The sequence below is a fragment of the Lepisma saccharinum genome, chromosome 3 (assembly GCF_977018435.1).
Source record: "Lepisma saccharinum chromosome 3, izLepSacc3.1, whole genome shotgun sequence".
NCBI lineage: Eukaryota > Metazoa > Arthropoda > Insecta > Zygentoma > Lepismatidae > Lepisma > Lepisma saccharinum.
The window spans coordinates 82,868,096-82,881,479 of record NC_139231.1 but is presented as its reverse complement, the minus strand read 5'-3'; the positions used below and the strand labels follow the sequence as shown (position 1 = coordinate 82,881,479).

The window sequence follows — 13,384 nt, the reverse complement described above, 5'->3', positions numbered from 1 at the left end:
AAGGAATAAAAAGTTAGTATTAGAAAACCAGAACCCAGACTGTTCGATAGTGGAAAATGCTGAATATGGTTTAATGAGTAATAGATACAACTTTTCTGTGATTTCATTCCGTAATTCAGCATCTTACACAATATACATAATGTTTGTAAATAGCTCTTACCTCCACGGTTTCATAGTCCTTTGCTGGTGGATGTTGCTTTTCTGGAAATGTCTTTTGTTTAAAAAAAAGTCGTCTTGTACCAGGGACTTCCTTTGGAATCTGTCCTTCTTCATCTGCGTCAGAAGATTCACCATCACTTCTCTCTCTACCACAAATATCGAATATCTGTGCACCACGATTTGCAGCTTCTTCTTCACCTTCACTTGAGAGGCCATCAATGCCGGAGTCCTCTAGCAGCTGCAAGACAACATCATTGGACAGAGCTGGAAAGAATAATATAATATATTTATATATATTATGCATAATATTACATATTATTATGGAAAATATGTATTCACAAAATACAACAATAAGTGACTTCAAATGAAAACAAGTTTGCACCAAGAAATATATTTTCATTCCTTCTGAAGCAAAGGATCTACAGCAAGTACAACTGACACTTCACAACAAAAGATTATTCTGCACGCGAGCTTAAATTAGACCTGACCCTCACGATCGTGCGACTTACTTTTTACATCACAATACAAGCCAGAAATTAATACAGCAAGCGAAACTAATAATCTTATTTCAAATCTGACACTTTTGAGACAAAGAATTCACTATTTAAATTTGAAAACGGAAACAACAAACAACAAAAACAAGGAACTTACCTCTGGAACTCATTGCATCCACTTGTTGCTGCTATTTTCTTCCCTCCAAATTCACCAGCAAAAGCCGTAACGTCATACAAACAAAAGAGTAATGAAGCGCACAACAAGCACGGGCGTTGCATTCCGGTTTGAGTCGGAGAAGCGATCTCTGTTAACGGGAAAAAATTCAAATACCTACCCTCACGATCGTGTTTCCCCGGTCGCAAAGGGTTATACACCCATGCACCGCTTATCCTTGACGCGCTTGCCGTTTGTCGACAGCAACATCAATCCGTTTTTTTTCTAGCCACACCTCGTATGATGAAATTCATGAATGGACACTCACAAATATCTATGCCCAGGCCAGGATTTGAACCCAGGACCCCTGGCATCGTAGTAGTGATGTGTCAGGTTCGGGTATGAAAGGTAGTGGCTCTTGTGAAGTGCCTCACCCCCCCCCCTTAAAGAAAAAATAATGAGATGGTTCTCCTTCGTTTGTACTGTTCTGTTTTTACTTTCGTTTGTACCATTACGGTTCTGGAGTAATTCCAAATTAAAATTGAGCCAGCCTCTGTGGCGTAGTAGTTAGCACAGCGCACTACGAAGCCAGGAGTCCAGGGTTAGAATCCTGGCCTCGGTATTGAGTGTCCCTTCATGAATTTCATCATCATCTCTCATTCTCATCTTCGCGATTAGCCAAAAAGTCGCACAAGAGGGAAGTAAGTCAATCGAAATTGGGGCCCAGCATCACACAACCCCCAAATTCCATTTGTGATTACTCCTGAACCATAACGGTACAAATGAAGGAGAATTGAATGATATTGTATCGTGGGGTAGGGGGAAGGCATTTTACGAATGAAAGGTTGGTCAACTTTCTTAAAAGACATAAAAGTTCGATGCAGGAGAAGCTGAGAAAATGTTTTACCATTGGCGAAACCCGTAACTTGGGCGCTGATACAGAACGAGCGAGTGCAGTAAATAAATAATTAAACAATAAGTTCGGAAAAGCTAAACGTGAAATAATGTGGGAAGTGTTTGTGATATTTATAAATTGTGAATACCGAAAACTCAGTTTGTTCTTTTTCTTTTCAGGCTTGTATTATTGGCCACAGAACATGAAAGGTCTTATTCATTGGGATAAGAAACAAATACTGTTCCATGTGTGCTCGAGCTGAAGCCCACAAGTGCTACAGAAACTGGACTGATAGTTCCACAGGAATGGAATCTGACATTATTCTTGAAGGGTCTCAAAGCAGTGTTGCGATGCACGGTGTAAAATATGCACGGCTTATAGGTGATGCCGATAGCAGCATGCATAACAAATTGACAGATGCTCTACCATATGGCCCTAACTTCTTAATTGAGAAAATTTAGTGCAAAAATTACATTTTGCGTAATTATTCCAACAAATTAAAATACATTGTATTAAAGAGCAAGTTGGGAAGTGTTGCTTTGCGCTCGATTGTTCGTCAGAGGCTGTTGCGTCTTTGTTATGCTGTGACAAAAGCAATGGAGTTTCAATCGCAGCAGCGGGAATTATCGAGAGCCACGAGGATTGAGGAACTAAGAAAGGACATTGTTAATAGACCTAGTCATGTGTTTGGCGAGCACAAACACTGCCGGGAAAGAGGATACTTTTGTGAGGGCATCAAGGATGGAGGAAACAACTACATTCCTTCTCTTGCCAAATGTGGAATTTACCAACAGATCATGTCTGCTGTACATCGGGTTGCGTATCATTCCTTAAGTCTTATACGCAATGTGAATACGAACACTGCTGAGTCATACAACTCTTGTGTGGCGAAATTTGTTGGAGGGAAAAGAATAAATTTCTCATTTAGAGGCTCTTAACAAGTGAGGTGTGAGGTAGCAGTAACTTCGTTCAACACAGGAGGACAATTTCATCGGTATGTACACAAAGCCATGGTGACAGAAAGTCCAGGTGCTTTCACGAAGAAATTTGTGAAAAAGAGAAATGATACGACTAGAAAGAGGAGGCTAGAGTATCAAAGTGGCCAGCAAAAAAGAAAATGCTTCTATTGTTCTGTTGAAACTGGCCCAGATAAAGATTATGGACCCCTCTGTCAACAAGCGGACATGCCACCTCCAAAGTACGAGGAGGAAAAGAAGAAATTTTTGGACTCCCTTCGTTTGGCTGAAAAGGACTTGACAGAGCTGCAGTTAAAAACAATACGCCAAAGTCAGTGTCGACTGTGGAGACAGGAGAGAATAAAGAGACTTACGGCATCAACATTCGGCAAAGTCTGTAAATGCATCCAACAACTTTATGCTCCAACACAGTGAAAGCCCTCCTTTACACCGACAACACTAGGACTGCTGCCATGACGTATGGTATAGAAAAGGAACCTTTTGCTGTGCAGCAGTTTGAGGAACAGCATCATGTATCAGTCAGTCCTTGTGGATTGTTTTTTGACAGTGATCACTGTTATTTTGGAGCAAGTCCTGATGGCCTCATTGGTGATGATTGTTTGCTGGAAGTGAAATGTCCAGCTACAGCTAAAGACATGACACCAGTAGAAGCTGTAGTCAACAGAAAGGTTAATTTTTGTGCCATTACCTCCGACAGACAGATGCAGTTGAAGGTAAACCACAATTCTATGTATCAGGTGCAGGGACAGCTCCATATTACATGCCGCCTCTTCTGTTATTTTGTATTTTGGACACCTAAAGGTATGTTGGTGCAGAAAATAGTGCGGGATGACAAATTCTGGAGAGAGAAAATGGAAGTGAAGTTACAACAATTTTACATGCAGTGTCTTCTTCCAGAATTGGTCGATCCACGCCATACAAAAAGTATGGAAATCAGAGAACCCCAGTACATCCTTGATGCCCTCCAAAGTAATAGGAACAGAACACAGTCATCGTCACAAGTTAGTTCTGCACCATAAATCTATTGTGATATAGTTATAAAGTTTACAATTTTAATATATTTGTAGGTGTAGTTTTCAGTTTTTGTCTACTAATAGGTTTTATGTATTCTGTGTTATGTAATGTTTCCGTGGCTTATGTGTACTTTCAATTTCCCATCATGCTTGTTATTGGAATATTTCTTGGATATACTTGGTAAATTAGTCAATAAAAGTTATTTTTATAAAATCAACTATATTATGTATTGTGTATTATGTGTTTCATAACGTCCTTGTTTTTGTTTGTGTGCATTTTCTGATAGTTTGGTGTTTTTTGTATTTCCATATGTTCTTTTAATTTCTATTGTCTTTGTTCCTTATGAATCATCTGTATGTTATTATTAATGTGTCCTTTCTTGTGTTATTGTGTTTCAAAGGGTTTGTTTTTATTTTAATTCTAAGCATGTTTGTATTTGAATCCTGTACCGTGCGCACTGTAACTGCGTAACGGTGCATCCCTCGGGTGGTGGATGAGGGGTCCCCTTTAGTACGAAGGGATAGATATCACCTGTGTAAAAGCCTCAGAGCAAACAAATCAAGGATAAGGACATGAAACATGTAATTTGGCCACGGCAACCGAACCAGAGCCCACCCAATTACTGGTGACGTCACTGCTTGTCTCAATCTTCGCAAATTAGCCAAAAGGGGAACAAAAGCGAAGTAAAATATAGCAAATCAATAATAACAATAATAATGTTATTATTATTATTATTATTAACATTATTATTATTAAAATTATTATTTTAATTAATTATAATTTATTTCGTGGTTGCGCCTCTGAACCCGGTCCCCTTCACCAGAAGGCGATAGACAGCGTTATCCACTACGATATCGAGGAGGACTGAAAAGTGGCGTTAGAAAACAGAATACAGATTTTGGAATTTGTTGGTAACAACACGGAATAACCATCACCAAAACAATCGCACATACGAAATTCCAACCCAAGCTGAGTCGCTGGAGGGCTAATACTACACAGAAAATTTCAGTAGTCAACCTTGCCTCAGGGACAGACAGAAATCAAAACAAAAGCACTCTGAGTATGTTCGGTGTTCATTGAATGTTCTGTGAGGAAGGAATTTACAGTCCTGGGAGGATGGAGAGGAGAGCTTGGATGAGGGTCGGCACGTGTTTCTTATTTTGTGGGTGGTAGTTATATTTTTGCGTATACTATTTTTCGCTATTTGTAAGTAAAATACAGAGTGATTAACTTATATTTTAGAAAAGGAATCAAATGTTGACGTTGCACACAGAGAACACCATAACACTTCCTTGTAGTACGAACATTCAATTACACCTTTTATATTTTTTTCGCTATATCAAATTGAAGTGTAAAACAACCTTTTGCATCTTGTCTATAGCATATTGGATATGTGCGTGTTACTTACTATCTATAAACAAAAATACGTTAGAGTATTGAAATTGGTCTACTTACGTAAGTGAGTATGTGTTCGTATGTGAACTACGTTTCGGAAGCTTTACTGCTTCCTTCTTCAGGTGGTCATATTTTCGGCTTGGAACATCAAGCCACGTAGGAGAAGTGTCATGCGAGAATACTGGGTGAAAGGTTTGGGTTAAAAACACTTCATAGTGCTCGACATATACAGAATTAAAACTACCTTTGTTAAAAACCCTTAAAACTCTCAATAAAACACGTTAAAACCACCACTACGGTGTACTTGAGTGGCTGTTGAAAGCCCTAGTTCCCTGATAAGGTGAAGTGTGGTGGGGTACTTCCCCTCCCATGAGAGATCCCTCCCCTCCCTTTTTTTTCTCTCGTCACCAATCCAAGGAGAATTCGCGTTCCACTTCGGCTGCTTTCTTTACCTCCGAGGTGACATGGAAGCCTATCGGGGCACTTTTATCATTCATGTTGTCCCACTTTTTAAAAAAGCTAATCCAAACATCATCCAAATTGCCGTCGTCCCGGTTCAGTTTATTTCTGTTTCCCGCACAAATAAGTGCCGTTTCGTATACGTTCCTAACCAATTTACTGTTACTTCTTTTGATAACATCTCTTTTTATTATTCTATGCCCAATGTTTATTATATGCTCCGCAAGCCCCGTTTTTGGATCCCTTTCTTTGATATTCTTATCGTGTTCCCCCCATCTAATACGCATGTTCCGGCCAGTTTGTCCAATATATTCCATCCCGCAGTGGCATTCGATCCTATAAACCCCTTTTTGTTCATCGGGGCTACTTCGGATTTTTACCCTCCTCTTATAATCTGTGAAATGCTTTTCAATATTTGTAGGAGCTTTCGTCCCGCATTTCACACCATACTTTTTCACTGTTTTTTCAATTTTCTCCGTGAGTCCTTTACAGTACGGTATCCCAACGTAATGAACTTTACTATCCAACTCTCCCTCCTCACATTCCTCCTTTCCTAACCTGCTATCAGAATCGGGGTTCTCCTTCGCAATATTCTTTCTCGCTCCTCTGGCTAACACATTAATTTCATATTCGGAAAATCCATTCTTCATTCCTACCTCTATTATCCATGATGTTTCCTTTTCTTTTTCTACGTCATTACTACATAACCTCTCAGCCCTTACAAAAAAGTTTAAATAAACATTCGATTTGACCCTACTAGAATGTTCCGATGCCTTATTAATATAAAGATTGTCTGCTAGGGGTTTATGAAACACCCCCGTCCATATTCCCTTTTCAGTTTTAGTAATCCTTAGGTCTAGGTAGTTAATTTTACCTTCTACCGAGTTCTCCCTAGTGAAGCCTATTCTGTCATCTTGTTTCTCTAACTCAGCAAAAACAGTGTTAAGATCTTTTTCTTTTCCAATTATAAGGATATTGTCCACATATCTACCGTAATATAAAAGAGGGGAGGGATCTCTCGTGGGTGGGGAAGTACCCTGCCGCACCTTAGCACGGCTCCAGCCGCATGCATGCTTCACCTTGGCAGGGAACTAGGGCTTTCAACGGCCACTCAAGTACACCGTAGTGGTGGTTTTAACATGTTTTATTGAGAGTTTTAAGGGATTTTAACAAAGGTAGTTTTAATTCTGTACATGTTCAGCACTATGAAGTGTTTTTAACCCAAACCTTTCACCCAGTATCCTCACATGACACTTCTCTGACGTGGCTTGATGTTCCAAGCCGAAAATACGACCACCTGAAGAAGGAAGCAGTAAAGCTTCGGAAACGTAGTTCACATACGAATACATACTCACTTACGTAAGTAGACCAATTTCAATACTCTAACGTATTTTTGCATCTTGTCTAGTCTAACACATAACATACGGCCAAAGTACATCTACGTTTCGTGTGCTGCACTAAAGATGGGTAAATTGTAGAGGAAGAACTGCAGCGACGGAGGAAAATGCAAATGAAACAGGGAACTATATTCCATCGCGGAATAAGCCACACTCTCACGTTGGATCTGCTCGCGAAACTATCGTTGGTGGCTGCTAGTAATTCGGAAGTTTCACCACCAGATGCCTCAGACGTAAGACAGGCAAACTCGTCTCCTTGATCCATCACGTTAAAAACTTACTCTGACAATAGCAACTTTTTTACTTTGAAGTTATGTGAAATACTACATAAATGAGTATTTGATTAGTCAGTCTTCAAGTGACACACGTGTCACTTCTGTCGTTGATGCGAAAGCTTCCTTAGAGTCTGTGAATGTGTTACAAAGCACTATGGGAGGCTCTGTGAGACCTGGGCTCTGGAAACTATCAGACAGTATCAGTGAGTAAATTTGAACCAATACTTTTGATATGAACAGATAACAGAGTGGTTCAGTATAAGTAATGGACTAAAACAGGGAAGTGCTCTTTCCCAAGTGCTCTTCATAATTACAATGAATGCAATTAATGAAGAGATGGGGAAGAACATAGGAGAGGAAGAGATGAAGGCCATGTTGTTTGCTGATGACTTAGTAATATGGGGAAACAGGGAAGAAGAAGTACAGAGACAGCTTGGTAGTTGGAATGAGGAAATGAGAAGAGCAGGAATGAAATTCAGTGCAGAAAAGAGCGAGGTGCTAATAACAAGAAACAGCCAAAAATGAGCCAAGGATAAAGATGGACACGGAAGAGTTGAGGGTAGTGGAGAGCTTCAAATATCTAGGAAGCATAATTGAGAGAAGTGGAAGAATAGATGAGGAGGCAAACAGAAGAGGACAAATGGGTGGTGGACTATATCAAAGCATTCGAAGATTAATATTGAACAGGGATGTACCTATGAAATGCAAGAAGGTAATATACAACACATACTATGTGCCAATAATTACATACGGAGCAGAGACTTGGACAATGACATAAAGAGACAAAAGAAAGTTGCAGGCAGTGGAGATGACATTTTTAAGGAGTATATTGAGGAAGACTATAAGGGATAGAATGAGGAATGAGGAGATCCAACAGACAGTGGGTGTGGTGAAGCTTCAGGACAGGATACATCAGGCACAGATGAGATGGGTCAGACACATGAAGAGGATGGATGCAGAAGGACTACCAGTAAGAGCTTACAATGCACAATGAGTGGGAATAAGGCCAAGGGGGAGACCAAGATGTTGGTGGAAAGAGCAGATATTTGAGAGTTGTAGAAGAGGACAAGATTGGAATACCGTGGAGAGGAGTGGTGGAAGACCAGGAGAAAATGGAGAGGCTTGACTTCTATGCCGACCCAGCCAGATGCAAGAAACAGCAAGGGATGATGATGACTTCTGATATTGACACCATAAGTATCAGACGTCATTGATACATAGGCATCAGTATCAGCTCAATCCTGATTATGAAGGCTTTTTTAAACAGTCTAATTTTTATAAGAAAACTTATATGTTACACAATGTTCACTTTCTCTGAGCTTTCACCATATCAGGAGGCTGGACGACAAGATTTGGGTGAAAACATGGTTAAAGATAAAGAGTTGGTTGAGAGGACAGTCAGATGAGTATAAGACAAGATAGCACTTGGCCCGTCATGATGTTCATTCTTCCATGCCCATTTTTTTTTTAGGAAGCTGCATTATATGGTAAAAAATTGAGGAATGTGCTTTAAAATTTTAAATTACTTGTGTGAAAATGCCGTTTGGCATGGGTTATGCTTCATCTAAGCAAATATGTACCAGAAAAATCCTAAGCGCAGCAAGTGTTATGTTTTTGTTTTATTTTACATTAGTTTTCTTCCACTTTTTAGGTAATTGTAGTGTTGATAATGAATGATGATGTGACGAAATACAAACATCTACTCTTTTTGTCAGTATAATATAACTTTTCCCCATCAGTCTTCCTGCCGAAAGCACAGGGTGTGCAACAGTTGAGAACTGCTCCACCTGTTCTGTTTAACTGAGGGACAGTGGCAAGAGGGTTAATACAGAGCATTCCCTGACATTCGCTATAAGACTTGGCGGCAAGCGGCCGGGCGTCAGCACTTGTCTTTCCCGGTGGGGTCCGCAACAGTCACACGCTACAGTCTGTTTTTTTTTTTCGTGCTCCCTGCCTTCGCTCTCTTTCCCTTTCTGTTGACGTTGCAGACTGACACCAGTATAATCCTCCCTCGGAAGTTGTGTTGTGTCTTGTCTGTGTGTTGAAGATTGTGGCTTAATATGACACCACAAAAGTTTACATTACAACAAAGGATTTATCTTGTCGAGTGTTACTTCGGAAAGAGGAATTGTGGAGAAGTGCGAAGACGTTTTACAACGAAATTTCCTGGTGTTCCCGTTCCACATAGGACCACTATATTAAACCTCGTAAAAAGTTTAGAGTAACAGGGTCAGTTCTGAATAAAAGTGGAAAGGAAAATGGGAAAATCTAAAAAATAAAGTACACAAAGACAATCTGCACACCATCCATGAGTTAAAAGAGAGTATTGTACGAGAAATCGGGAGAATTACAGTAGACGAACTTGCACGTGTATATGCCAATTTCCTTCGGAGATGCCAGGAATGTGTTGCAGCAGAGGAACATCATTTTCAACACCTTCTGTAGTCAAGGTTAGTACACAATATGAAAACTGTAATTTTAATAGCCGACTCTAGCGACTGTTGCGGACCCCGTTCACCAGGAAAGACAAGCGCTGATGCCGGGCCGTTTGCCACTGAGTCTCGTAGCAAATGTCAGGGAATGCTCTGTACTAGGAACCAGCTTTACTTTGTTGGTTTGTACTACACCCCAAGATTTATGACTAGTTTCCCCTTAGATGGGGTAAACAAAAAACGTTATAAGAATTACTGGACTATATCCCTGGCCAAGACTCGACCTGAAATTTGTTTTAATGCATATTAAATGTTGATCATAAACCATTGTCATATCCATCTATTCTTATACATGGCTTGACTAATTTATAAATAATTAACTTCACTTATCTCTACTATAAGGTTAACCATGACAAGCAGGTGGCTGATTGAATGTGGTGGAAAGAAAGTGACAAAAATGTCCGTGTCCTTCATTGAAGACAGTCACAATATTTACCTGCAGTAACTGCATAAAACCAAAGAAAACCCCCAGGTTTGAACATGCAACCTCCAAAAGAATAATCCATCACCTATAATAATTTGGAATTATTCAGTAACTTACCCAAAAATTGCTAAGTCAGCCACATTTTTGAATTTCAATGGAAGGACCACTTCATTATCTTCCTCTCGTGTTTCGTTGCTGTCTGTTGTAGCCTGCACTAAGACAGTAATATCAGGTATTTCTTCAGTTATGGGACTAACATCCACCAACAAGATGAGAGGCCTCTGAAAGAAAGTAGAATAATTGTAAAATAATTTGCACATTATTGTTGTTGTTTATTTATAACAGAAAGTATGTTAAAGTTTCTATATTTTCAGTGGTCTGTGGTTAAAGAACATGTAATGCTGTAAAATATAAAATTCAACCAACTCAAAACAACAACCCGTGGTGCAACAGCCCATGAGGGCCAGGGCCTACCTACCGACTGCTGGGCTGCGAAGATGGGAGATCATCCAACCAGTTACAGGGTGACGTGTGGTCAACAGGATGAACCCCCAGTTGTTGTAGGTTTCCATGAACGGATTACGCTACTCATTCGCATCTCCCAAATTTCCTCACGATGGTGGGTCCCATACACAGGCTGAAATCTCAGGAGAAAAGTTGTTAGCTTCCCCCAGGAGACTCGAACTTGTGTGTGTCTCATAGCCGGAGCGCTAAGCACAATGCCGTAGACCGCATAACCATGGTAAGGGATTAAAATGTAAAATTCAATAAGGTAAAATCAGGGGCCCAATGTGCACATTTGAATCTTTGAAGATTTAGATATCAGATCTTAATGGATTTGCATATTGAAGATACAGATATTATAATCAGATTCAGGGTTCATGTATCATCCAGAATTCAAGATTTGGGTCTCAAATCCCAGATTCAAAATTCTGATATGAATCTCAAAATCTAAGATTTGCAGCTAGGATTCATTCAAAAATCAAGTTGTGCTGGATTCAGAAAGAAAATAATTTGAACACGTATCCCTAGTATACAGTGTGTTTTAAAAGTCATGCAGGATTCTAAAAACCTAAAGTAATAGGTTTATTACAACAAAATATTGTTTGACACAGAGTTAATGTTTGATGTGGTTTAGTTCATCACCTGATCTCCAGCTGAGCACCATTCATGTCCAAACACTCTTGCAATCTTCGTGTGAATCCGAGAATTGCATTCTGACCATGCTCGTCCAGAATGTAGTGAATCACATCACGTATCTTGAACTTCAGGTCGTCAAGATCTGTTGGTTTCTATGCATGCACCTGGGTCTTGACATGTCCCCATAGCCAGTAATCACAAGGCGTAAGGCCTGGTGATCTTGCGGGACAAGGGGTGGGTCCTCTGCGACCAATCCATTTCTCCCCAAAAAGAAAGTCAGGAACTTCAGTGGCAAAGTGTGTGTGGGGGGTGTGGCACCATCTTTTTGGAGGTGGACAAGGACAAGGAATGTCTAGTAACATGTTCAGTTATCTGGTTGCCGTCCACCGTGTCATTCTCGAAAAAGAATGGACCAATGTGGTGGTCCATTGAAACTGCACACAATTAGTCTGCTATTGAACATTGACCAGTTCAAACATGAATCGTGGTGATGCAGATGTTCATCCGAAGAGGTTCCATTCAGGATTAACAGCAGGCATTGCACTGAGTAACATCAGGATGACAGAAGATAATATACCTTCTCCGGCCTGGATATTTCTTGTACTGTACACTGCCATTGGATCTCCATTGTCTGATCCACATCATTATGTTGTATTGCTCTGGCATGGGTGGATGGCAATCCAAATTGGACCGTTGTAGTGCCTGCTGCATCTTCTGAATGGAACCTGTTCAGATGAATGTGTAAGTTAAGACTGGTTAAAAGTTTTGCATTTGCTTAAGTATGAGAGATTTCTGCATTAAGAGAAGGTTATCAATTGAAATTGGTAGATATAAATCTCCCCCTGCTATATAAAATTCAGAAAAAATGAAAAAATTGAGTAAACCCACAGAAAAACCCTCAGGTTGGATGACTAGCAGAAGGAATTGAACATCTTCTACACTAAATAAAATACATGCAGTGAAAAGCAAACATTCTTACATTCATGTTCTGTTCCAGTGGGTTTCCAAGCCCACAGCTGGCTGTTGATGATTCATTTCCTCTGATCTCAAAACATTGACCGGGAATGGAATCCCAGTATATAGGCGATGGGATGGTCACCAATACAGTTGCAAGATAAGCAGGCTCTCCACTGTTACTCAGCTGTATTCTGAGTTCCATGGACCGTCGGGATCCAATTATCAATACGTTTTTATCACCTTTGATTTGACTAAAATAAATAAAAAATGAAGATAACTATTACAGGGTTCCCACACACCTGAAAAAACCTGGAAATTTCAGGGAATTCGAAAGAAGTAAAATTCTCAGGGAAAATCACCTAATTGATCAATGAGTCACATTGAAGTACATCTGAAGGGCTAGAATATTATCCTACCTGTTGATTTTCTTCACACAAGCTGCTTTGAAGACATAGGCTTGTAACATATGTTTATTTTCCATTACAGATTAATTGATATTGTGTCCATTTGTAAATTTCTGTTTCTCAAAAGTGTGAAAATATTTGTTCTATATGTGGTATTTTTGGAATGTTATTTTGTGCACTGCAATCCAGTTGGAAAAGGTGTTAACTCAGATAAATATATGTAACCGTAGTCCTTCATTATAGGTGCACAGGGATTCTTCATTTAGTTTGATTTCAGAAAGTGAACTGATATGAAGTATTTCCCAGTACTGATAAACTACTGCTATAAAATTTACTGATTCCGATAACTGAGCCAATGCAAAATTGCAAGTGATTCAATATGATTTACTTTAATAATGAACTGCTTATTTAGACATTTACTTCACAAAACTATGACATACAAATTGTATTTTTTTATTATTAAAAATAATAAAAAAAGGCTAAAATTATTAGTAATATTACTGATACACACAAACAATTAGTTTGCTTCTGTTGGGTCCCCAGTCATGAAGTCATCAAGGGTAATGAAGCAGCTGATGCTACCGCCAAGTCTGCTAATGCAGATAGCGATTTCGTTCACCTTGTTCTTGTTTTCTCTCACCGAGAATAAGTCATCTTAACTCTGCTTAGAATCTGACACAGCTGTCTCTCACATCGCCATTTGCTGCAAGGGCTGAACCATCTGCTGTGCCATACTTGTAATGTTGTA

General features: G+C 39.6%; 1 protein-coding gene across 2 annotated transcripts in view; it reads right to left on the bottom strand.

Annotated features, from left to right (window-relative positions):
• LOC145985192 (integrin alpha-PS3-like) overlaps window positions 1-13,384 on the bottom strand; it is a 93,528-nt gene that overhangs the window by 26,231 nt on the left and 53,913 nt on the right. For both annotated transcript variants that reach the window (XM_083118914.1, XM_083118915.1), the window contains exons 16-17: window positions 12,255-12,483; window positions 10,253-10,416 (exon numbers count right to left, since the gene is read on the bottom strand). In XM_083118914.1, coding sequence (XP_082975040.1) covers window positions 10,253-10,416; window positions 12,255-12,483 — 393 coding nt within the window. The remainder of the gene's footprint in view (window positions 1-10,252; window positions 10,417-12,254; window positions 12,484-13,384) is intronic.